At 42.5% G+C, this 26,507-nt stretch overlaps 4 protein-coding genes across 4 annotated transcripts in view; 1 reads left to right on the forward strand and 3 right to left on the reverse strand.

The window, feature by feature from the left end:
* Positions 1-614: 614 nt before the first annotated feature.
* LOC131271434 (uncharacterized) lies at positions 615-2,679 on the reverse strand. The gene is made up of 2 exons (XM_058272865.1): positions 2,293-2,679; positions 615-1,570 (listed from the first exon to the last, which is right to left on the reverse strand). The coding sequence occupies exons 1-2, from the start codon at positions 2,430-2,432 to the stop codon at positions 1,270-1,272; spliced, it is 441 nt and encodes a 146-aa protein (XP_058128848.1). The 5' UTR covers positions 2,433-2,679; the 3' UTR covers positions 615-1,269.
* Positions 2,680-5,258: 2,579 nt separating this feature from the next.
* Positions 5,259-7,150, forward strand: LOC131262131 (proteoglycan 4-like). Its single transcript, XM_058264061.1, has 3 exons — positions 5,259-5,338; positions 5,455-5,531; positions 5,661-7,150. Exons 1-3 carry the CDS (start codon positions 5,259-5,261, stop codon positions 7,148-7,150), a joined length of 1,647 nt encoding a protein of 548 aa, XP_058120044.1.
* Positions 7,151-8,515: 1,365 nt separating this feature from the next.
* On the reverse strand, positions 8,516-10,083 carry LOC131271785 (uncharacterized). The gene is made up of 2 exons (XM_058273322.1): positions 9,723-10,083; positions 8,516-8,993 (listed from the first exon to the last, which is right to left on the reverse strand). Exons 1-2 carry the CDS (start codon positions 9,860-9,862, stop codon positions 8,681-8,683), a joined length of 453 nt encoding a protein of 150 aa, XP_058129305.1. The 5' UTR covers positions 9,863-10,083; the 3' UTR covers positions 8,516-8,680.
* Positions 10,084-17,854: 7,771 nt separating this feature from the next.
* The window catches only part of LOC131272894 (sodium/calcium exchanger 1), a 130,601-nt gene continuing 121,948 nt past the window's right edge, over positions 17,855-26,507 (reverse strand). The window contains exons 4-8 of the mRNA XM_058274766.1: positions 26,199-26,298; positions 26,011-26,130; positions 21,278-21,436; positions 21,012-21,183; positions 17,855-20,915 (exon numbers count right to left, since the gene is read on the reverse strand). Coding sequence (XP_058130749.1) covers positions 20,711-20,915; positions 21,012-21,183; positions 21,278-21,436; positions 26,011-26,130; positions 26,199-26,298 — 756 coding nt within the window. The 3' untranslated portion in view covers positions 17,855-20,710. The remainder of the gene's footprint in view (positions 20,916-21,011; positions 21,184-21,277; positions 21,437-26,010; positions 26,131-26,198; positions 26,299-26,507) is intronic.

Consider the following 26,507-nt stretch of genomic DNA (forward strand, 5'->3'; position numbering starts at 1 on the left):
CATTGATGACACTCACCCGCGACACTCGCGGAAAATTACGTCGTGAGTTTTTTTTAACAACAAACTCACGATTACCGTGACGCAATGGAATCAAAACGAAAATGGCGTTGTAAGACTTTCGTTGACGCTGACGTTCTGGGCGAGTGAAAGCATTCTGGGTTTTATTTGTTTTCTTGATTAAATGACATTAATTTCGTTGCAACCAACGGCAACATTACGGCTGACATTGAGGAAAATACTTTAAGTTTTTCTTTTTAATAACATTATACATTTTAATTAGCTTCCCTTGGTGTATCAACCGTCTTCGGAGAGACCTGCCCATTAAGGACTACTAGACTTTTTTTAAATTAATTTACTCGTCCTGTAGCAACTTTCGTTTCATCTAATATCTTAGCAAGTGGTATAAATACGTAACTTAGCAGGTTAATCTAAATTTGATTTCTTTTATAGATTTTTAACGTATGCTATTTAACCTACTGGATACTTAGAAAAGCAAAACAAGCGGCGGCTTTGTAGCGAAACATGTTTCTTTCACTATGTTGCTTTCCATCTTATATTTTTGAACAAAACTATTTAAAAACTCAACGTGCATGATAGACGACGAAAAGAAACGGTTTCGTTTTGGAAACAAATACAAATATTATACTTTATTTGATTATTTAATCGATAATGGTCTATTATTGATTGCATGGTATTAAAGTTTGTTTATTCCATCCAGCGGTAAACCTGTAAAAAATTGTTCAACATGCGCTGGATCATGCTGTTTTGTATGTGTGCGTGCACGATTGGAACGCGTCTCGGATTTCTTCCGTCGATCAACAATTACACTTAGTATGAGAAATTATCTCCTTGGTTACACTATCTGCCTCATGCCACTTCTAATCGAACGCCATTCTCACCGACGCAGCCGGAGCGTTACGGCTTCTACGGTTAGTGTTTCCGGATCAATCCGATTCAAAACGGCACAGGTTTTGCCTCTGGATTTCCGTTGCCCTATCGATTCACCTTGGATGCGCGACAAGTATTACTCGATCGATAGCTGAAGGAACACGTGTGCGATACGCTAGCCGGTCCACTCCTACTCGGTGCAATGCGATATTATTTAGCGTACTATTTACAACGATTGCGCGTAGGTCGATGATAATAAATAAGAGTTCAGCTCGGTGATTTTCACCGGCATCGTGGAGTTTAAAGGTATGGGGAAGTTTGGAGGCTTAACAAAGAGGATCACAGCGATAAGGTATCGGTGCACGCAACAGTAGCCTCATTTCAGGTAGCCTGTTGCGTGAGCAAAGGAAAGACCAAGGTGGTTGTTGTGGTCGCAGAGCTTTCGATATCCAGGAGGCTCCCTGTGGCCTCCGAAATGAACGATGTCGTTTGTGTATGGTTGTGAGCTTCGTTGGCCCCACAGTGATCATGTTGAAGTGCATCGGCAGCTATGTAGAGGGAAATGACCAGCGCTATCAGGCAGACGATCCAGCAGAAGGCAAAGCATCCGTATCGCATCTTTATCCACCACGGATCGTCAATGTATTTATTCAGTTCATCCTTCGTCAATGCGCAGCTGTCGCTGAAAGTGATTGAAATGGAGGAAAGAAAGTTGAAGTGATATTAGATGATGTTGGTTTTAGTAATGGATTGAGTGCATATGATTGAAATCGCATATCTCTTGTTTTCGTAAACAAGCTTTACGAATTTACTTGGTATTCAATTACAGAAGAAGACAAACTCTCTCTTATCTGCTATTAGTAGCAAATTAAATAGCCTTGTGATGAATCACTGAAGATTTATCTATCTGGTGCACACCGAGATGAAAGCTATGGAAATGGGTCATTTGCTGACGTTCCCGACAGCGTTTCAAAATGGTGGTTTTTTTTATTGCCAATTAGACAACCCCGTGCATCATCCGTCGTCTGTAAAATGGGTTCAAAAGGCGGCTTGTAGAAAGAAGATACCTGATACAGGTTGTAGTCTTATCAACCATGTACATCGGTACTTTATCATCGATAACATCGGAAGCGTGCGGTTTGTTGGTCATTAGAGCTACGCAATGAACATCGATAAGGAACGGAAGGAACCACTTTGTTAGCTCCAAAGCCTTTCACTTAGAGTACAAGAGGTAGAACATTTTCACAGAGATAAAGGCATCGATAAAAGAAACTTCACAAGTGTCCACCGGCGTTACACTTGTCCCTAAATGTTATACAGATTGGACAGGTGCACTGACATGAGTTCACGGTGTGTATGCTCTTGTGAGAGAAAATGAAACAACTTCAAGGGCCATATACTTACTACTCTCTAAGTACGCCATTGTCGTCCGTATTGTTGTTATTATTGCTAACATTATTATTCTCATCATCCTGAGGGATGGGGATGATGTACGTCTTCTGGTATTCCTTGGGCAACAGCGAGGTTCTTTCGTTGATCGTCATTTTGAATTCGGCTATGGTATGGCACCGCTTTGATGTGTTTTTCTGGGTTCTTATCTTTGTCGTTTGTAAAAGTACACACTATGGTAGACTACAGGCGATGTGTGCGAAAAGCCGACGAACTGATGCACTAAGGTCTACCAAACACAAATAAAGCTACGCTGATCGCGCCGTGTACGCGCACTCGTAGCAAAACGTGAAGCTGTTCCAGCGATGATCTCGTTTAGCACATGACTACCGAGGAATGGGACCCGTCTGGAGGTTTTATACACAGTCAATCCAGGAAGAAAACGGCTCGGAAACTCTCTGCACATCGTCAATGTTGTACAGAGAACTATCGCTCGACTTGTTTGAGAAGAACATAGATTCTAACGAACTCTCGTTTTGAAACAAAGAGACAGCTCGCGGAAAAGAGATGAAAGTGAGCGATCTTCTTAGTGTCGGACGACGGGTATGAGCATGATCAAGGGAGAATTCACTCGTCTCAATTCACAACGTCGGAGATAGGGAAGAATGTTACGTATGTTGAAGACGTAATGAGGTGGTTTGTGCACGAGTCAAGTGATAATCTTACGACGTTGACCTAGGGGTGATCTACGAAAATTGCCAGATTTCATGGTCACGATCATAACTGGTTGTTGATCTTCCGGATTAGTTTAAGGGAGAGCCATCGCATATGGTGATTAACAAATTAACAATGGCAACGTGAACATTATTGTCTCTGCTAATCCATGCAGGATTTTCGCCAATCTAAATTTAATCTAAAGCATAATTTAAAAAAGATAACTCCTTTTACATACAAAATCACTAATTCCAAACAAACACCGAATAACAACATAAATAAAGATAGAGTATTTGTTTTGTTTCAGTTCGTTTGCTACAAATACCTAATTGGAATTGAATCGTAGATGAGTATTTTGGAGAGCGAATTTTGTTATTTAATTTGTTTTTTTTTTTTCACATTTTTCTGCACTTTACCCAACAATCTGCAGCAATGTTATTGATATCTGTTTTAAGCTTTTCCTGAGCCTTAAGCTTGTCTTTTTCGACGAAAGATTTGAGATAATTTCATGAAAAAGACGCGGATTAAGATTTTTGGTGTGCGCTCTCCAGAAGGGCACATCACTCCTCAACGAATAAAATGCGCTCGGGTAAATGTAGGCTTGACGGCGAACGTTCGCTACCCGTGTGCCATACAACATGTGGTTTATATGGTAATAAAGTTCCGGAAACCTGTCAAAGTCCAGTTCCATCTTATTTTAACCACGTTTCAAAAATGGACGGATATTACAAATCGTTATATTTCTCTGTTCCACCCTGTCTCATTTATTCAATTTTATGTTATGCCTTCGTATCATGAAAACCTTATTTAAGCGGACTGTCGTAATACTGATTTCACCGCATCTAAAAGAACTACACATTCTACTGTCATAAGCTGTTACCATCCGTCAACAGATTCATATTTCTGTTGATTTTTTTTTCTTATTTTTTTATTCTTATTAATTGAGTTAGGTGAGCTGTAGATTGTGCTATCTTTAGAAAAAAAAAAAAAAATTCTATGCCTAATGTGTTTTCTAGTTGAAGATAGTAGCCATACATGCGAGAACAGAGCAGGATGTTCTGTAATTAAACCAGCTTCTTATCACTCCTCAATTCTTTTGTATGTTTTTTTTCGCAGTGGAAGTACGCCAACCGCTATGTTTGAACGTTTTGCTGAATTTTGTGCTCGGTGATAGAAGAAAGAGAGCAATTATTTTACAGCCAACCTGTAATGGTACAACGTTAAACGTTGGGTTCACCCAGAAAGCCTTTCGTTTGATCGTTGGTTTGCTCTGTTCGTTCACATTTTGGCACAAATAAAAACTGCCGGTTATATTATCTCAGACGTCAGATTAGACGTCCCGATACGGGCGGTCATAAATAAAATCTCGACATTTCATTCGCACCCTCCCAAACTGATTTCAAATGTCACTGTGCCATCACAGTAAATGCGAGAACATCCTGTTAGCGAGTTTTATCGGTCGATAATGTAGCTGTGCGGGGCTTGCGACTGTCCATGCGAATAAAACTGAAAGTAATTGAACTGCACAAGGCTGTTTGTACCAATTACCCCCAATATCGATCGGCAGTCGGTTAAGATGAGGCACTTGAAAATTCGCACATTGCTAAAGCGCTCTGTTCCAATGCTTTATAATTTTACATTTTTTATCAGTTTCCCATCAAGCTCGATGTGCAAGTCGGCAAAGGGATGCGTTTGACACGTGGCGGGCCCTGGAGCGATCGATATCCGGTGCACAAAGGTGCTCGACACTGTCAAGGGCAGATGTTGTGCTGGCGGAATTCACTTCGGTACCGGGTTACCAGGTGACCATGGCCATGGACTGATAGCGGCCTGTTACGCCCAGGGTTGTGTGTGTCATGCAGGCCATAGGTATTGATCCTCTATTGGGGACGGTGTCAGAAGCTTTGCCAGATAAGACACCAGGATGTACTTTGTGCGGATAGCTGATGCCCGGATGCGGGTAGTCTTGATGTGGTTGTCGTTCTGACGATGGCTCTTGCTCCGGTGAGTTTCTACTTTGTCGCTAGGGTAAAGCATCCCCACCTCTTGGTGATATCGAAACTTTATCAAGACTCGGGTGAAGTGGGGCCCGCTACCAATACCGATAGCTTAAGCGTCAGTTGATATTGACGATTGCTAGAGAGCCATGGCTTGAAAAGCAGGTACTGACCGTGACCGGCGTGCAGTTCGTGTTCAACTAGCGAGGCGAAAGGAAGATACATCGTAGAGACGGCTCTAGAAAGAAGTTTGATCGCGACAGAATCGGTATGGATTTACGGGCGGTGGCGTTTGTGTTGGCGGTGATCGTGACAGTGGTTACCAGTGTCCCGGTGGATGTGGAGAAGAGGTATGGATAGGGCAAGAACGTTGTGAACTCTACTGCCAGTGGAGCTCGGTGTAAACGTGTTAACTAATGTGGTGTTGTTTTTGATTCCTTTTTCGGTTTTATCCCCACCCAATTAGGAGGGCTCCGATAATTATCAACCGTCTAGTGAGCGATCATTCCCGTGTAGCAAGCACTTTTGCGAACTTTGTTCGGGGTATGTATTGTGAACCTGCGAAAGTAGTAATTTCATATGTAACGTATTTAAGTTTCCCATACGCTGAAAGTGATTGAGTAAATTTGGCCAAAGCTGATCAATGCCATCAACTTATTTTAACATACACAGTTGAAACAGAACCAGAGGTTTCTGTAACGCAGAAACCAGCACCAGTGACTCCTGTAACGCAGGACCCAGCACCAGTGACTCCTGTAACGCAGGAACCAGCACCTGAGACTCCTGTAACGCAGGAACCAGACCCAGAGACTCCTGTAACTCAGGAACCAGACCCAGAGACTCCAGTAACGCAGGAACCAGCACCAGAGACTCCTGTAACGCAGGACCCAGCACCGGAGACTCCTGTAACGCAGGAACCAGCACCAGAGACTCCTGTAACGCAGGACCCAGCACCGGAGACTCCGGTAACGCAGGAACCAGCACCCGAGACTCCTGTAACGCAGGAACCAGCACAAGAGACTCCAGTAACGCAGGAACCAGCACCAGAGACTCCTGTAACGCAGGAACCAGATCCAGAGACTCCTGTAACGCAGGAACCAGGACCAGAGACTCCTGTAACGCAGGAACCAGCACCAGAGACTCCTGTAACGCAGGACCCAGCACCAGAGACTCCTGTAACGCAGGAACCAGATCCAGAGACTCCTGTAACGCAGGAACCAGACCCAGAGACTCCTGTAACGCAGAAACCTGATCCAGAGACTCCTGTAACGCAGGAACCAGCACCGGAGACTCCTGTAACGCAGGAACCTGATCCAGAGACTCCTGTAACGCAGGAACCAGCACCAGAGACTCCTGTAACGCAGGAACCTGATCCAGAGACTCCTGTAACGCAGGAACCAGCACCAGAGACTCCTGTAACGCAGGAACCTGATCCAGAGACTCCTGTAACGCAGGAACCAGCACCAGAGACTCCAGTAACGCAGGAACCAGCACCAGAGACTCCTGTAACGCAGGAACCAGATCCAGAGACTCCTGTAACGCAGGAACCTGATCCAGAGACTCCTGTAACGCAGGAACCAGCACCAGAGACTCCTGTAACGCAGGAACCTGATCCAGAGACTCCTGTAACGCAGGAACCAGATCCAGAGACTCCTGTAACGCAGGAACCAGCACCAGAGACTCCTGTAACGCAGGAACCAGATCCAGAGACTCCGGTAACTCAGGAACCAGACCCAGAGACTCCTGTAACGCAGGAACCAGCACCAGAGACTCCTGTAACGCAGGAACCTGATCCAGAGACTCCTGTAACGCAGGAACCAGCACCAGAGACTCCTGTAACGCAGGAACCAGCACCAGAGACTCCTGTAACGCAGGAACCTGATCCAGAGACTCCTGTAACGCAGGAACCAGATCCAGGGACTCCCGTAACACCGGAACCAGAAACAACGACAGCTCCAGTAACGCAGGAATCGGAAACAACAACTCTACGTCCGGAGACGGAAGTCCCTCCGGAAACCGAAAGTCCTCCATTAACCGAAGCCTCATCAGTGCCTACCACTCTCGCCCCAGAAACGACAACCGCGGGCGTTAGTTCGCGAGCATCCGTTGGATTTTCGCTCCTTTTGTCGACCTTGGTAGCTCATATGCTGCGTAGCCTGTAATGCGTGTTGTATTGGAAATGTGGATGCGTATGGTTGCGGCTGCATGTTTTGTGTGCACCACCAATGGAACACAGTACAGTGCAAATGTGGCAAGCCAGGCTTATCTTTATGACGTGCTACCAAAGACGGTAACGGATCAGTGCAACACATTTTACGATCGTTAGAGTAGATTCCAGGGGTAAATCTGGGCGGTGCTTGTTCAGGTTTCTGTACCTTCCAAAGGGGTAGGATATTTTATTGCCATGGCATTACCGAGTAGCCACGGAGTACAGTGTGGTGCAAATGGATCTGGCCTAGTGAATCCAAGCTCATGTAAGTGGCAGTTTAATATTGAGAAAACTATCAATACACTGTTAGAGCGGCAGATTCAAACTAAGATTAATGAAATGATTCGTCATAATGTGTAAGATGCGTAAAATTTAAAAACAGTTTCGATTGACTCAGAAGTTTATTTAATTCCTCTGCTCTGTTGGATTTTTTTGTGCCACATTTACCGATACTTTGGTTGAGCTAATTTGCATATTAATATGTAAAAAAAGCTTTTATAAAATAAAAGTAAATCAATTAAGTAAATGATGAAAATAAACAACTTAGATGAAAAGCCGAATGGTTTCACAGCAGAGATCCTTCCGCAGAAGCTTCCATCCGAAAATCCTAACTGCCTTCGATAGTCAGTGATACTTGGTCTCTTCAATTAATATTATTGGTTTCAATCCCATTCTCCCCATCTAGACGTTCAAATATTCTAGTTAGCCAAATTGAGGGATTCTGCGAAGAAGGAACGTTTATGCTATTGTTCTGTAAGGGTGGGACAGTATACTAAAAGTAGAAAAGGCCTTGCAAACGAATTCTAAAATTTTTAATGCGAAAATCTTTGAAGCTATCAAAGCAAAGATAAAAGGGAAGATTTTCTAATTACCAGATAATGGATTTTTGGTGAATGTACAAGACAAGCAAATACGTAATTTTGAAGATTCATGTCTGACTTTATTACCAATTCATCATAAATGCATTCATATTACGTAGAAGTCATTCTAATATTTGGTTTAATACATGTGTTACAATCAACAATAAACTGTAGCTTCAAGTAAAGTATCTCTCGTTTTGTCCATCTCTCCCGTAAGTACGAATTAAAATATTTTTAAAACATCTATCATAAGGAGGTATTTAAAAATAAATCTAAACAGCATATAAAACACCGAATACGATCTATTAACCAACGGTGCAGTTTAGAATTGAAAAATGTTGTAACATATCGCTTAACCTGAAGTTAATTGGTTGGTGATGCTAGGTCATTTAATTTGTGAAATTTTCAGACAATTTAAAATAATATGAGTATAATTCGATTCGGTGAGCCGATGTGTACTATTAAGACTTATGACTTGATGAGTTGTGGTCTTCTTCAACTCGATGTAAAGCAAAATATCGCTAAATAATGATTCAATGTACTATTTACAACTCTTGTGATAAAAAGCTTAATAAAGAAGATCACAGCGATAACATATCGGTGCACGCAATGATAGCTTCATTTCATGTGGCCTGTTGCGTGAGCAAAGGAAACACCAAGGTGGTTGTTGTGGTCGCAGAGCTTTCGATATCCAGGAGGCTCCCTGTGGCCTCGGAAACGAATGATGTCGTTTGTGTATGGTTGATTTCTCCGTTAATTATTGGCTCTGTACCACATTGATCATGTTGAAGTGCATCGGCAGCTATGTAGAGGGAAATGACCAGCGCTATCAGGCAGACGACCCAGCAGAAGGCAAAGCATCCGTATCGCATCTTTATCCACCACGGATCGTCAATGTACTTATTCAGTTCATCCTTCGTCAATGCGCAGCTGTCGCTGAAAGTGATTGAAATGGAGGAAAGAAAGTTGAAGTGATATTAGATGATGTTAGTTTTAGTGATGGATTGAGTGCATAGGATTGAAATCGCATATCTCTTGTTTTCGTAAACAAGCTTTACGAATTCACTTGGTATTCAATTAAAGAAGAAGACAAAAAGTTTGTTTCCTCTTGTCTGCTATTAGTAGCAAATTAAATAGTCTTGTGATGAATCGCTGAAGATTTATCTATCTGGTGCACACTGAAATGAAAGCTATGGAAATGGGTCAATTGCTGACGTTCCAGACAACGTTTCAAAATGGTGGTTTTTTTTATTGCCAATTAGACAACCCCGTGCATCATCCATCATCTGTAAAATGGGTTCAAAAGGCGGCTTGTAGAAAGAAGATACCTGATACAGGTTGTAGACTTATTATCCTTGTACATCGGTACTTTATCATCGATAACGTTGGAAGCGTGCGGTTTGTAGGTTGGTAGAGCTACGCAATGAACATCGATAAGGAATGGAAGGAACCACTTTGTTAGCTCCAAAGCCTTTCACTTAGAGTACAAGAGGTAGAACATTTTCACAGAGATAAAGGCATCGATAAAAGAAACTTCACAAGTGTCCACCGGCGTTACACTTGTCCCTAAATGTTATACAGATTGGACAGGTGCACTGACATGAGTTCACGGTGTGTATGCTCTTGTGAGAGAAAATGAAACAACTTCAAGGACCATATACTTACTACTCTCTAAGTACGCCATTGTCGTCCGTATTGTTGTTATTATTGCTAACATTATTATTCTCATCATCCTGAGGAATGGGGATGATGTACGTCTTCTGGTATTCCTTGGGCAACAACGAGGTTCTTTCGTTGATCGTCATTTTGAATTCGGTTAAGGTATGGCACCGCTTTGATGTGTTTTTTTGGGTTCTTATCTTTGTCGTTTGTAAAAGTACACACTATGGTAGACTACAGGCGATGTGTGCGAAAAGCCGACGAACTGATGCACTAAGGTCTACCAAACACAAATAAAGCTACGCTGATCGCGCCGTGTACGCGCACTCGTAGGAAAACGTGAAGCTGTTCCAGCGATGATCTCGTTTAGCACATGACTACCGAGGAATGGGACCGGTCTGGAGGTTTTATACACAGTCAATCCAGGAAGAAAACGGCTCGGAAACTCTCCGGACATCGTCAATGTTGTACAGAGAACTATCGCTCGACTTGTTTGAGAAGAATATAGATTCTAACGAACTCTCGTTTTGAAACAAAGAGACAGCTCGCGGAAAAGAGATGAAAGTGAGCGATCTTCTTAGTGTCGGACGACGGGTAATGAGCATGATCAAGGAAGCGATCACACTCGTCTCATTTCACACCGCGGCGATGTTACGAATGTTGAAGACGTAATGAGGTGGTTTGTGCACAAGTCAAGTAATAATCTAACGACGTTGACCTAGGGATGATCTACAAAAATTGCCAAATTTCATGATCATCTTATGCGCCCAGCCGAGACTGTCCCTTCCCTGTTTGAGAGGTTCACGTGCACAAAAAAGAAAAAAAAGATAGCCTTCTGGTATTCCGTGGCAGCGTGGTCGGGCAGCTTAAAGCTGCGGATAGACGGATGCAATATTTCAATGCAATGAAATAAAATTTGACATTTCTACCTAAAATGACAGTCATTGCAATATTGCTATGCGTATTTCATTGCAATATTGCAAAGATCCAAACGAGATGGTTAAGCATCGAAATATTGCATTCACTGTCATTTTTGGTAGCAATGTCAAATTTTATTTCATTGCAGTGAAATATTGCATCCGTCTATCCCCAGCTTTATACCCAAGGAGCGCCAAATTGACGTTTCGACCCGAACCCATGAAAGTTCCATACAAAAAAACCCCTCCACGACGGGAGAGCTACCCCGCAACCACTCCGCCACCATTTGACATACCCCTCACTACCTAATGACAATCCAAATGTTGTCTGCTCTATCGTTCCGTCCTTTTCTCTCGCGTTATTTTGCCAACAGCATAGACTTGTGTGTGTGTGTGTGAGCAACAGCCCGTTGAGGAATTGTTTACATTTTAAAATAACCGCTCGTCCAGTATGTTGTAAGAACTTGGTGTCTATTTTGTACAAGAAATCCCTTGAAAATGTGCTTAAAACCGGAATAAAACATTTGCGAAAGAATGCTGTTTTCTATCGTCGATCCGACAATGTCCAAAAAATGATCAAAACGCAGCAATCTATAGCAAATATTGAAGCTGTAGCTGACAATATACCCGAGGAAGCAGAAATTCTAGTTGAAGATCGATATGGAGCTTACGTGGATAAAATGGGGTTTCAACGCTATTTATTAATGAAATGTGGAGTAAACATCAACGGGAATCTAAGGGCTATTATTGCAGACGCTCCAGCAAGAGCATTCATAACAGGTTGACTACAAAACTTATCAGCAGACAATTTCACATGTATTTAATTGTTCTTTCATTTAATTTTCACAGGTGTAGTAGGACATGTTGATTATAGCAGTTGCCAGAAATGTACTGTCGTAGGTCACTACGGCAGCGTTGCTCGCACCATTGTATTTTCTGGGACATAACAAACTGATGGAGGATTCAGGCAAGGCGCCTATCCAGGAAACCAAAGAACGATTACACCTCTTTAAGATTTATTTTTTTTACATAGTCTAGGATGTCGTGGTAGCGGATCGTTTGCATCTTATCGATCTTAGCATCATGAAGCAACTGCTGGTGGGCTGGCGAAACGAAACACTGGGAAAGAGAAAATGGGACCAAAGTCAATGTAAAGTAATACCGCAAGCCTTGCAGACGACAAAACTCATGCAACTAATGAAAGAAGAGTTGTTCTCTGATTCACTTGCCAGAAATCGATGGCTTAGATGCTGTTATGATATTGATGGTTGTGAAGGTTGTGTTTGAAAGCTCCTTCTAAAAATAAATGATACACAGTATTTGTCTTAAAAATGGCACAAATATAAAGTTATATCTTTGTAACATGATTTCAATAATTACCGTGATTTGTCAATGCTGGTGGAATTTGAAAAGGTACACAGCGACGATGGAATGTCCTGAGCCGATTTTCAGTTGTTTCGGTAGGTTTCACATTGATTGTCCCAGTGGATGTCGTAGCATGAATGCTTCCACACTTAACACTTTATTGGCGTGTGCTATCTGACCAAAACATGCTGCAGTCACCGTCAATTGAGTGTTAAAATCTAAAAAAAACTGCACAATAGAAAAATCAAACACATTATTAAACTGCACAAACTTCGTCGAATTTTTCAACTCCAACCTCTAGTCTCATGATTTTATACTACGCACATTATTTCGCGCGAGTGCAATTTTGAGAAAATGTATCCATCGTTACGTAAAATAAAACAGACAATCAACAAGACACTTTCCAACATCGCCGATAGATCGACCGGTCTGCGCATCGTATGGTATGTATAACGATAAGTGTTCAATCCTCACTAACCAAACAATAAAAATTTCTCTTCAACAGCTACCACCAATGTAATCACTACCACTGTGTTAACCACGACCACGACAGTAGAAAAACGAAAGAATATCGAATCAAGTGTGCATTACAGGTAGAGGCTAGGAGAGGGAAGAGGAAAGATAGCGGAATGAAGAGGGAAAACAAACCTAGAGAGGATATTATTTTTGAACCTAGATTGATAATTTTTTTCGAACCCACTATTTTGAATTTGAACCCACCATCAAATTTGAATCTGACAGCCCGTCAACATCGCTGTCAAATCGGGTCGAAATTTACTGCGCATCGTGCCCTGGACCGACCCATTTTCGACGCGAAAACGGGTCGGACCAGGCGCCGGAAATATTTCAAAAATCCCCTTGGGTATATAACGCCGCGGCAACTTCGGTTTTTATCTTCGTGGATCGCTGCATATTCTTCGGCTTTCGCTGCATATTCTCCGGCATATGCATACGAGTATGCGGGTTAACATGCAGCGGCAGCCCCGAAGAGCTGCGTTCCAGGGGTAAGACGTTTCATCCACAGTTGATCTCTTCTCAGTTGTTTTGTTCAAGACTACTGTTTTTACTTTGATTTTCATATTGATCCAAACCTGCGATCAATTGCAAATATATTTTTTCAGTACGGTAAGGGGGGCAGGGAAGGAGAGTTACCGAAGAAAAATAATAATGACACAAATGTTGATACAAATAAATATTAAAATATTTTTACTTTTTGCCATTACTGACCAGATATGGCGGCCATAGGAAGTTTAATTCTTGTTCTATTGCCTGTCATTTTTATTTAAAAGTGGCTTCATTCGCACTGTTTCCGCGAAATGACATTAGGTCCCAAAGGTCGTGTGTACTTATAACTTTTAAAGATAGTAATGATCAGTATTTACTCGTTTAATCGCTAATCAGGCATGTAGCACCAACGTGCGCTACTTTCTCGTTCCTTAGATAACATCATCTAGTTTTCTGAATGAACTGAATTTTATGAAGAATGAGCCTATGTATGTGAGTGTGTGTGTGTGTGTGTGTGTGTGTGTCATATCAATCGAAAATCTGATCAAACGGGGATTTCTACAGTTACACCACCTATCGTCGGACTGTTTGTTTGTCAATGCGTTTCTTTGAAGGGAATCCCCTTCTTCTTAAAGAGGATTTAAGGCTTAAGTCTCACTTAATGTGATAATTATCACCTTCTCGTGATTTTCTAGGGGTTGGCTAAAGAGATATGGTTGGGTGAGTTATAAGAAAATGAAACTTTGTGTTATCACTACTCTTGGGTGTGCCAAGTACTCGACAGTGTGAAGGGTACGAAGAAGTCAAGTTGTAGTCAACAATGAATGTAGCTCGATCATCTCTCACCGGAAGAGAAGGTAGCATCTCTTGCTAAGGATTAAAAGGAACAACCGGATGTAAGTCCTTCCCCACAAAGTAGTAGGAGAGACGGTCATACCTTTTCAGACTCCTGCTACTGAAGCTCCGGAAGTAAGTCCTGTTTCACCAATTACGGCCGAACCAGAAGATACGGGAGTACCTTTTGAGACTGTTGCTACAGAAGACTCAGAAGTAAGTCTTCCCTCACCAATTACGGAAGTTGCAGGAGAGGGTGAAGTTTCTTCTGATACTCCTTCTGTTGAAGATCCAAGCAAGCCTTTATCCACCAGTGGCGCCAGTAGAAGGAGAGGCGGAAGTACCTTCCTCAGAAGATCCGGAAGCAACTCCTGCAATAAAAGATCCTCTCTTGCTACGAAAGTATCAGAAGAGGCAGAAGTACCTTCTGAGACTTCTGCTACCAGATCCAGAAGTAAGTCCTGCCCCACCAATTATGGAGAGAATGGAAGTACCTTCTGAGACTCTTGCTGTAGAAGTTTCGGAAGCAAGTCCTTCCCCATCAGCGACGGAGGCATCAGAATAGGCGGGACTAACTTCTGTGACTTTTGCTGCGGATGAACTCGAAATTGTACCACCGCCCGAAACAGAAACGCCGATTTCGGCCGAACCGGAACCTCGAGCATTCCTACGTTCTCTAAAATGACACCAGAGGTGACATCTTCTTTACCGGGCACAATGCTGAATGGCGCAGGAGCTCTATCTTCCGTTATGCTGACGCTACAGTTGTTTATTATGTCAGCAAATATCACACGGGTAGTGTAACTTGTATGAAAGTAATGGCGCATAAGGCGCATGAGGTGCCAATGCATGATCGTGAGTAAAGAAAATATCAGTTTATAGTGCAGAAGGACAATATAATCAATCAGTACCATAAAATGAAAGGCGAAATGATTTTTTTTTTAAATAATCACTTTATTTATCATTCTCCTTATAATGAACGATGTTCGTTTCGCAATCCTTACTCTTTTGCTCGCTTAGAGCGGCCCACGTAGTCTGATCGTTTGCCGCTTGTCCTACATTAAATTTTTTTTTTTATTTATCTTTTATCGAGTTAACGCCGTTTCTCACCTGCGGTGCCCCTCTTTAACTAACCAGCTAACAACGGAAAACTTTAACGTATTTGTTTATTTAAATATCTGCCGACACTTTGGCAAAGTCTGCCAGCAAATGTGGTTTTCCCCCGGTTTAATCGATTGTAACATAATGAGTTGGTGTAAGAAAAGCAACTCTCCGATCCAGTACGACTATGCCACAGTCGCATCCGGTAGATTTTCGGAGGCTAGTTTTATATCTTTTGCTATACTTCCGGTTTCTTTTCCAACCAACTCAGCGCAACTCAAACGGTTTGCAGTTTAATGCTGCATTTTGGGAAAGTTTTTCCTGAACGAAGCTTTGTAGCAAGCTAACCAAATACTCTGGCAGGCTCTCAAGTGCATCTCTCGTGCATACGCAAAAGGGTTGTATTAGCCAAAGAACGGAAAAGGAGAATAGAACGAGGGTTTAGTTCGAGCTATCCAACCACTAGACACAGCTATTTGTATTATTTGTTGAAGGTTTTGCGTTGTGTTTAACTTTTCTGACTCATTCCTAGCTGTGTGGGAAAGGAAAGTATGGCGTATGTCCGTGCTGTACGAATCATGTTTGCGATGGATGTTATTAGTTTGCAGGACCAAGAAGTGTATTTTTTCTAGTTCTTTTTATTGCTTCTTCCAAAATATCATGGCTTTACGAACTTTCTCTTCAGCTTATTTTGTCCTGTGTCCTTTGCAGTCCTCCATGAATGTTTTCTCGTGCAATCGTTTTGTTTGTAATTTAGCTATGTTGTGTGTAGTAAAGTTACAGTACACAAGCACTACACAAAGAGAAATGGTTCAGAAAGGGGAATTACATCGTAGCTACAGTAAGATAAGAGTAGAAGTTTGTAGTGTCGTTCGTACTAGTAGTAGCAGTAGTAGTAATAGTAGTAGTAATAGTAGAGTAAATATACGTTTTGCTGTTTCATGTTGTTGACTTTGTGTAGCAGTTAGAGTATTTCAGCAGTTAAATTTGTTACATTGTTCTTACATTGGTTTTGTTTTACGGCGGTTTGTTTGTTTGGGCGCTTTTGTTCTACAACGTTTTGGTCTCGTTTTTATTCGATATTCCGTAATTTTTCATATAGCATACAAGTTCTAAAGGGTAAATTCGAAAGATGTCGAAAGGTAAACGATTTAGCAAATGTGCAAAGACGTAAGAATTGTTTGAGTTTGTTTTTGGTACCGTTTAGTATGTTTGCCAATTTGCTCCATTGTTCAGTTACTTGTTTGTTGGTTTTCGTCTTCAGTTCGCATTTCCTCCCATCACCATTTCATTGCCCTAACCGTAACTCCCACTAGTGGCCTTTATAACTAGAGCACGCGCATGGTATGGCTTTTGATCCACCTTCTAAATATAGACTGACTTTACACATCGAGTAGAAGAATGGAAGATATAACGCGTTCCATTGAGGGATTCATTCCGTTTGATCTAACACTTTACGCTAAAGTGTAGGACTATTTTTTCCTGATGCTAGGAGTGTGCAGGAGAAGTCTGTCACGGTTTTCCAATGTGGCTGCGATTACGATGAATTCTAACACTGGTTCGAACGAAATTCTAGTTTATTTCGTTTAATAAGTATTGTTCTAAGTGGATTGTATTCAACATTGGAAGAAACAGAGGTCACGTTCACAGAGGCGTGTATGTTTGTGGATTGTTTTGACTTCGATTTTTCCTTTTTATCGACAACTATTCCTACCTCGTTTGATGATATTCTTTGCATGCCCCATTGCCATCACTGTGATGCTCATCTTGATCGTTTGCTTCCTGGAGGAAGCTTTCAGCCACGCAAATACACACACACACCCACACACACACGCAAACAAACGCACACCCACACACATACATACCGATGGGCTGGTGATACAATCTATCGCTAATGGGCGCCGAGGGACATGAACAACTAACGGTTGAGGTTTAAAATCTTTCTCGTCTTCCTCCTGAGTAGCCAGAGTCGTTAACGGTCGGTGGTCAATCTTTTTATTCATCTTTAAATTCTGTCCTACAATTAACCCTAAGACGAACAGGGCTTTTGCAATTTGGGTTTCTTGTGTGAGGTAACTTCACAGAAAAGAAAGTATGTAATTTTTAATTGGGATTTTAAAACATTTTTATCATTCAAAATAAAATGAAAAAGAACATTTGCTCCACAATCGAAGAAAGTTTCCTAAGCCCAACTATTTTCGCCATAGATGGTTGGGGTTGAGTATTCAAACAGGTTCTAACTGAACTCCAGCATTTCGCTGGCGTTTGGCTTTGGAAGCATAGCTCCCAACAGGTGAAGTAAATTTTCTGCTTTAGTAGGAAATGTTTCTTTTTTCTGTAGGTTCTTTACATGAATTAAATAATATCTTCCAGTCAAGGTCGATGTATTAGGTTTGCTTTCGTCCTCCAGGATACAAGGTTTTCTGTGCTTTGGTGTACCTTTTCATCGTACTTATCTCAACACTTATACGGCTAAATTTGAAGTATCTTAAGACAACAGCTAGGAATTATGAAAACTAAACAAACACCTAAGCCCGTTTGCAGTTGAAATGGAAGAATGGTTTCTGTACTGTTTGAAGATGGCGAAACTCCTAGGTCTACTGACTTTGTTCGTCGTTGCTGTATTTTATTGGTTACGATTTACTCCTACTCCTATACAAATACGGGGGTAATGTGTAAACAGAGAGCTACGGTTTTCGGAAGGACGTAGTGTTTGTTTTCTGTGTATTGCTTTGACATCCTTTATCGGAAGATTCCGATGCTTCGAATTGGTGAAACCGACTAGCACGACGTACATTGGTAAAGTGTACACCCGGGATTGTGCCCTGTTCAGCGGCGATCAGCAAGCACGCACTTTTGTTTTTCGGACCAGGTCCCCACAAGAGGATGCAAGGCGGATTGCACAGCTTGGGTTTTTACTATTTTTATTTTCAACGATATCTTCTGCACTTCATTTCACTTACGCCAAACTTGCATGTTAGTATCATTCGATTTGAGTATTAAAAGTACCTTTAACAAACCGCAATCGGGCGTCTTTTTCTGTTGATTCTAAAAGTTTATTTTATCCCACAAATTTAAGCTAGAGGCGTTTAAAAAATAAAAAAGGGCAGTTTGACTTTTTTTTTCTAGTTCCTAATATTACTAAGAGCGAAATCGATCGACGAAAAGAATTGAAAATTTTAGCCCGCCGGCGGTTTGCGAATTGTGCCCCAGATGGGGCTTGCCAAAAGTAATGCAGCGGCCCGATTCGTCACCATCTACGTTGTTGTTGTTTGGTCCTTGTCCTCAACTGATTTGATTCATTTGATCGTTCGCTGTGTTTGCGTTATGCTGGTCCATTTGTTTCCGCAGCGATATGTTTCTCTGGCGCGTTGGATTTACGGAACGCCCTTTCGATTGGTTTCTTCACGTTCGCTCAACGTTTGGTCGTCGTTGCCCAGAATCCGACATTTGTAATTCCTACACTACTGGCTAAATGGTTCGTTTTGGAGTGAGCTGTTTAGTTAGGTTTACCATTGTTGAAAAAAAAGACGATCCTTTTTTCTGAAGCGATCCTACACTGAACACTATTTCAGGTGGATAGCGATTGTCACGTGACAGTCGGGGAGGGATGCACTCCAAAATAATGGTTTTGCACCAGATGAACATCGGAGTAGCAGGACCCATAATGGGGGCTAACCCGTTAAACTATCGAAGGTGAGAATGGGAAATACTTGTATCGAATGGAGTTCGGGAACCGTTGGTAATTTCAGAGGCCTGATCTGTCAATCAATGAAGTAGCTGATTTCTAATGAAGGTGTTGCTTTCTATTGATATAACGACAGTGGAACGGGAGATGATGTGAGTGCACATGAAGAAAAACTACCACTTATCAAACTCGTATGTACACATCAATTCATTTCGCATACAACGTACAACGCCTTCGTCGCATTTCACCTATGTATATTTGTAAAACATCGGGGCATCGAAAAATGAATGCACGTCGGGCGACGACCGAGGCATAAGCATAAGAATGGCGCAAGGAAACGTACGATCTTTGGCTCGCTCTTTACGCGCCTTTGGTGTGCGGACTTGCGTTCCGTTTGTTTGTCCCTGCCTGCTAACTAAGCTCTTCTTCGAACTCACCTGTACATTCGTTGACTAGAATGATTTCGAGGCGCGTTGGGAGTTCCTCTGCCGCATCTCGTTGCTCATTAACGATTAACGATCTCTCATGTTGCCTAGTTTTGTCTTTGTGCCTCGTACTCGCCACTATCTCGTACGGGAAGTTTTGATACACGCTTATTTAAACCAGGCTTTCCAATATCATCACCATCCACCAGTTCTAAGCTTTACAATGTCACTGCACCTCTCGCTCCCGCTCTCATGGACGTAACAATAAATAAACTATCAACTTGTTTTTTTTATCTCTTTAACCCGATCCGGGGACGTTTACTTTCCGGATCTAACGACCTTATAAAAATGAAAACCAACAAACTTAACTACACAACTTTAATCCTCTCCATCGAAGCTACCCGCATGGAAACACGCGGATCGCGTGCCGTTTGCGTTACTTATCGGTTCAACTATCCACATTTGTAGTTTCGCTTTCCTTTTTATCTCTCTTAGATTTGACATGCTTGTCCGTTTTGTTTTGTCGATCTACTTACTTCCTATACGACTAATTTCAACAAATTTGGCAGATTGGTTTTAGTTTCGGTAGTAGTTTACACATAATCTATTCCGCGGCCTGCGTCACGTTTGGTTTGCTGACGCTGCCCTCTGTTTGGTTTGTCATCCTTTCTCACAACGGCTCGGTTTTTACTTTTTTGTTGTTTCTATACTTTGTTTGCTTCTGTTTTCTTTCTCTTCTTCTTCTGATGCTACTATTTTCTATAGTTTCTATAGATTTGTTTTTTTGTTTTCTCTTACTCTTACACTAATTTCCTTAATATCGCTAGTAAGTTACGCGTTCACTTTCTTCGCTCCACTGCGCTTAGGTGTATAACATTTACAAATAAAATAAAACTCTTAAACGCTGTTTCTACGTGGGCGTTTGTCCTCCCCCCCCCCTGTCAACAGATGGCATACACGAAAGAGTGTAGAACAAAAGATGTTTAACTAGACAAACGAGAAGGAAATGTAAAATGGCATCAAATGATCTGTTAAATAATTACACCCAGCCGCACTGGGAGCTGGGTTAGCGTTAGTGGGTTGTGAACGGTGTGCAACATTTATCGCTAATATAACAAATGTCTTCATTTCTTTTGTTTGTTTTTTTTTTGTGTCCAGCCGTCGTCCCGCATTCCCCGTTGCTGTTGTCACTGCGAATTGGTTTGGTTATTAAGTGTCATCGGCTTGTGCGGCACCAAAGCCATAGCCCGGACGTGTCGTAGGACGCGGTGCACGTTCATTTGATAGGTAGCTACTTTAGTAAACACGTATTGAGGCGCAGCTGTAGCGTTGCTTCGGGAGTCCACGCAAGGGCAAGGGTCTCCCCCTTTCAACCACCCAGTATGTGCGAGGATGTTTCTTTGAGTTACAGCAGCACAGCAATGGCGGAATTGCGGCCAGCGAGTGAGCGGCGAGGAATCATGCTGGGAAGCGGAATGCACACCGGAACTCCGATAGTCCGATTGATTCCGGAAACGTTCGACGACGATGTAGATGGGGCCTGAACTTTGCTGCGAGAGGGTTTGGTGTGTCGATTTCCGTGTCTGCGTCTCTCGTTAGCAATGTCTCGCGGACCGTGTCCGTCCTTCTTGCGTTCGCTCTGGTTTTGGGTCACGCTGCTTAGAAACCCTTGATGATGCCGTACGCTTCCAAGCTGCTGATCAGCAGGTACACGATCCAAAGGGAGAAGAGGAAAATAGAGGTAACGATCTTGATCTTCTTGGGACCACCGAGCTCTCCGCCGATGCGCTTGCTTCGCCGGAGCATCAGCACCAGGATAGCGATCAGCGCTTCCGAGCAGAACAGCGTCACGGAGAAGGCCAACCTAAAAGCGAACGAAGAAAGAACCAAATGGCGTGACAGTGTAATTGAAGGCTGCAAATGTCCGTGTCATGCGACACGGCTACGGGATGCTACTTACGTTCCCGGCTCGACATCGAACGATCGGCCATGGTAGCTGTGGTAGCAGGCGGCAATCGTCCAGGCGACTCCGATACCGAGAAACACGTTGACCGCATTGCTGCCCGTCACGTTGCCAACACTGGCATCGGCGTACTTGTCCTGGATGGCAGCGACCTTACTGGCGAACGTATCTGTACGGGCGAGAAGCAAAGTAGGCTTAGCATTATCCATCCGCCCAGCGCGGGACGCCTGTGAGCCTCCATTCGGCCACACTCGGTTACGCACCTGGTATACTCGTTCCCAGCGCGACGAAGATGATGGCAGTGACCGAATCCTTGATGCCGAGCGTGCAGCCAAAGTGCGAAGCGACGTCCCCGATGATGGCCGTCACGACACCGATGCAGAAGATGGATACAACGAAGCACAGATATCCTCCGGACATGTCTGAGGGAAAAAAAGAGGGAAAATGAAGGAAAATTAGTATGAAACATCCTAGACACAAGTGCGTGGCTGACGGTGAATAAATTTTTAGCGGATACCGTGCACGAAAGTGGTCACCGTACAGGGCCGTAGGCAACATCCCACTTGTCGATCGGGAACCGGAACTCGGTCAAGTGTTTTTCGCGACAGGCACCATCCCACAAAGGGCAAAACGGAGAGAGACGCAATTCTCGGCCGTGCGGTGGCAAATGGAAAAGGATATCATGCGAGAGGCCAACGGCACTCTTCGTTGAGATTTTTGTTTCTCCTAGGGACTTCTTTACAAGACGACTACACCAAAGGTCCTTGGGAAGGGGAACATTGCCATCGACGTGCGTTTGATGTAACATATCGTGTTTCAAGGCGATGTTAAAAGTCAATTGTTGAGCACAAATGCATTCACCTCAAGTTATTTTATACACGACAACTGCATCTTATGTTTAAGTTTATCGAACAAACTTCTTTTAACATAGAAACATCGGTATTATCAACTTTAAGAATTTAAATCTGAAGATTAACTTAAACGGGTATGAGTCGATTTGAAGACCGTAACGTTAAACGAAGATGAATGTTTTGTGTAAGTGAAACAGAGAGATTATTATTTGGAAAAGGAAAAAATCCAATAATCAATAATGTTTAAGCGTGCCTTCATTCGACTCAAATTAACCGTCTTTTGCATTAAGTTTAGCGATATGGACTAAGGAATAAAGGAAGAAAAACTAACCTTACACATTATTGTTCGAAATTGAACGTTTTACTCAAAACAAAACTTTTGAATTTTTTAAATTTGAAAATAGCCCTACGTAAAAAACAAATTTTGGAAAAGAATCTTATATGTCTAGTTGTTTATTTGACACCTATATTTGAGAGCTTCCAAAAATTTACACACTGTTTAAACCTTTTATTCATTTCCTATAAAATATCGAAATTAAGTTTAAAAATGTTTAAACTCTAGGAAAAAATAATTGGCACGAATATTTTTTTCATATTTCTTTGGTCTTGAATTTCGGTTCTTAACGGTTAACAAGTTTGATTAACGCCTTAATTCGTGATTCAGATCGTTAGTATCGGCCCCCAATCATGTTTGCCATCGATGAAAACAAGCTATAATTTATCCATGTCAAAACTTCCAATTTCATCCATCGACGTCGGCGGGATGAAATATTGTTCCCGCTCGAGAGCACCCGTCGGAACGCCCCCTCCCTTACCACCCTGCTTTAAGGGGTCGGCCTCTCGCGGTAGGTGGAGAGTGCAAGTCGAGCTTTTCGTCCCATTTCCCAAACGCTGCACCGATCGTGCCCGGGAATGGTGGGGATCGGAATAAGAAGAACGTGGGTGAAATAATAAATGGTAAAAAACAAAACCAACCCCCAACGTGGCCGTGGCCAAGAGTTTACCAAGCTCGACCGGGCCAACCACACATCATTGACACCTAGGGTGTCGATGGCGTACATGCACCGTTCACACGCTTAGTAGCAACAGTATCGTGCGCCCAGGAGCGCCGACATTATGCTGGCGCAAGTCCCTTAACGACGATAGTCATGCAGAGATAGCGATAGAAAGTCGCTCGTAGTGGAAGAAGATTGATGAATTGTTTGAGCCGGCGGAGAATGATGGATGGTGAGCATCAATTCCACCACACGTGCTGCCGTCCGCTACCACCCTTCACTGCTTCAGTGTTCCACGTCTCCCTGGTGGACACGATTATCCTGTGTTAAGGCAACTCCCGAGTATGCTCCCTGATGCAGTTTTTCCACAACATTGCCACAAGAATCGCAATAATAATAATGATATCGTTAGACAAGATAAGTCAACATTCTGCAGTGACTTCCACAGTGTCACTTTGGTTAGCTTCACTTCACTGGTGTTTCAATTCATTTTCCATGTAGTGGCAAGAATGAAACATGTTCACTTGTCCAACACCTCACCGACTAAGCCAACCGACAGTAGCCAAATAGTAGTAGTGTGTTGAAACCTAAACCAGCACCACAGCTGGTATTTCCATCGACTTTGTGGTCTCGTCTCCTAGTGGCGTTCAGTTACGACGCTGGCTGTTGGACAAATGTATGTAAATCGTTTGCAAACATCATTCTGCCGCCGGCAAAGGTGGGAGCTTTAGTCTGATGCAGTCAGATTAAAAACGACTGCCTACCCTCCCCCGATCCGAGCGGACAAGCCAATGGAAGTGGTTTTTAAAACGGTGCACTAGCAATTGTGGAAGGTGCATATTGTTCACCCGACTTGACCAATCCACTCGTACCATGGCGATCCCAGCGTTTGTAATCCCTTCGGGGCTTTGGGTGCCGTTTGCAGGAAAGCTAGCAACGCATTAAATATACGTTATACGTTGCTAGGGTGTATCATCACACGGACACGATAAGGACCGCTCGTCCCTCGGCAGCCGGTGGCAAAGTGTAAGTTAAGCCAAGAATCCCTCTGGGCGGATTCCTCGTCCGGTGTGGTCAGTCATTTATGGTCGGTTTGCAGTCGGACCGTCGGAATGGTGCATATTTCACTCTTCACCGTTTATGTCCGCAAGCCCATGGTGAAGGGGGCATTCCTGAGGAACCAGGCAAGCGGCGAAGGTTTCCGGAAGCACAATACGGCAATGAATGGGAAAGTGTATGAAGCGAAACCTATTCCGACCAATTTCTACTCAATTGTTTTTCACTGCACAAAGCCGCATAAATATGTTGATCCATCTTTCGATGGCATAGTGTTTCTTAAAGTTTTTAGTTTATGAGTAATGCACAAACTGTTAAATTTATAGATAAACATTTTAAACCAAAGCGGAGTAGGCCATCGGATAAAAATAAAACATAAATGAACAATTGTATATGATTTCTAATTTTGGAGGCTTACGTTTTTAAATCATAGCAAGGCAATGTTCAAATTGAAATTTAAACTATTTTTTTTTAATTGATTGCCTCTGCCTTTCTTGTAGAAAAATTGCACTGATTGTACATTGAGGTTGCGAAATTGAACAAACTTCATTTTAATTGTGACAGGGTTTAGCCTATCATTTCATAGGCAGACCAAAGATTTGGGAAACCATTAAAAAATCGTCAGTCGTAAGCATTAAAAATACTTTAACAAATCGAATGAAAGCTTTAACTTGAGGCTGCTCTTTTAGTCTTTCCTTTAAAACGGTGGTTAAGACCTTCTCGGTAAATGCTTAAAGCAAAAACGAAAATTAAGTAGTTCTGAAGAAGTAATTCCCTTACAAAGCCCCATGACCATACTTTCATTCATTTTCATGAACAGTAAAATAATGCAAAAAGTTCTCCCGAGGGTAGAAATATTCCATCATTATCGATTCGAGGTGGAATGTGAACGACGATCTGGAACGTACACGGAAAAGGGACATTTCCCGCTTCGTTTCCCTGGTCGGGTGTGGCACGGTAGACGAATAGTGCTACGGTTGTACATTTGCTTCCGAAGGGGTAAGGGTGTGGCACAGTGTGGACCAGGGGAGGGTAATGGGATGAAATATTCTTTCCTACCCGTGAACCATGGCACGACATCGTGCGCATACTTCAAACATCTTATGAGCTTAATAAAGGAAAAGGGGAAACATTTCTTCCACTCCCATGGACACTAACATTTGCCAGGAAAAGTCGGTTAAAGTTGTAAGGGAAAAAAGGAACTAGCCTTAGTTCTGTTTACTGGTAAACAAGGGAGAAACATTTTCTCAAAAAACATCATGTTTGCCCAAATGGCCGCTTACCAAGAACAAATGTAACAACGAGTTGAATTCCGATTATTTTTTTGTGCTATTTCAACACAGCAACAATGATCAGAATATGCAGCATAAAGCAAACGACTAATTAATTCGCGAAGTAAATTAAAATTTCACCCAAATTTATAACCTTTCAACGTTGCGTTTCCATTAGAAGTGAAGAAAGAATTAAAATATCTCAAAGAAACGGACAGTGTAAGTCCCATTATGCTTTTTGACATTCAAAATTTATGATTCAAGTCCCATTTGTAATTTCAACCGACGGAATGAAGGCTATCATTAATTAGCAACACCCCCAGTAAAGATTGGATAATATGTTTCGGGAGAGGAGAAACCAGGAAGTTGTGAAACAGCTAGAATTTGCTGCAAAAATGGATCTGCGAGTTGGTGACAGCCAGACGAAAGAAAGAAATTCGCTTTTCCGATGTATTATGGCTAACAATAAGACATTTTTTTGTGGTTTTCTCTCCATTAGGCGCACCCTGCGTGCTCTTCGAAATCTTTCACCAGGGCAATAAAAAGGGAATGGCACTTCGAAAGTTGTTCTGTCATAATTGCTTCGGAACAGACGAAAGCAGCAATGCCTCTTTTTGTGCCTAACGCGACAGAAGGTTGCTTAGCGTGATAAGGCCACGGGAGGAAGTTATTAGTTTCAGTCGTAAACGCATAACCATATTGTTCGGTTCTTTACCGTTGGTTTTCGTACCGTTTAATTATCTTTTTTGTTATGCCTCTTGGAGTTGTACATGAACTAGAGTGCGGCTTTGGCCTAACAAGGCCAAACTGCTGACTGACTTACCTGTTGGTGGAATAAAGGCAAAGATGATCTTCCAGAATAGCGTGATGAAATGCATGATGTAGTCCATGCAGCTTGGCGTCGGCTCTTCTTCACCCTCGCCCTTTTCACCGTCATCGTCACCTGCAAGAGGAGAATGCGTCGCGTAAGGCAGCAGCCGTTTTCGGGTTTTCCCGGATTAAGTCACTTACCAGCACTGACGGTGATCGCTTCAATGAACTGTTCCTTCCAGGAAGAGGTGCCGATCAGGATGGAGGCATTTGCACGCTGTACTAACTTATCTACGGTGTTCTGGGAAATGCAAAAAAAGAAAATAATGTATATTCAGTACTTATTTTACTATTTCAATCGGTTCAAAAACTAAACAAATTAGATCCTTGTTGCTCAGGGAAAATCTCGTCGATTTGTATTTGCGCCTAAATGTAGGCAACAGTGCAGACATTAGACAGTTTTAAGAATCGATGAACAAGTACCAAATGGAAAACGTTTTCAGTTTTTAC

The sequence above is a fragment of the Anopheles coustani genome, chromosome 3, assembly GCF_943734705.1.
Source record: "Anopheles coustani chromosome 3, idAnoCousDA_361_x.2, whole genome shotgun sequence".
NCBI lineage: Eukaryota > Metazoa > Arthropoda > Insecta > Diptera > Culicidae > Anopheles > Anopheles coustani.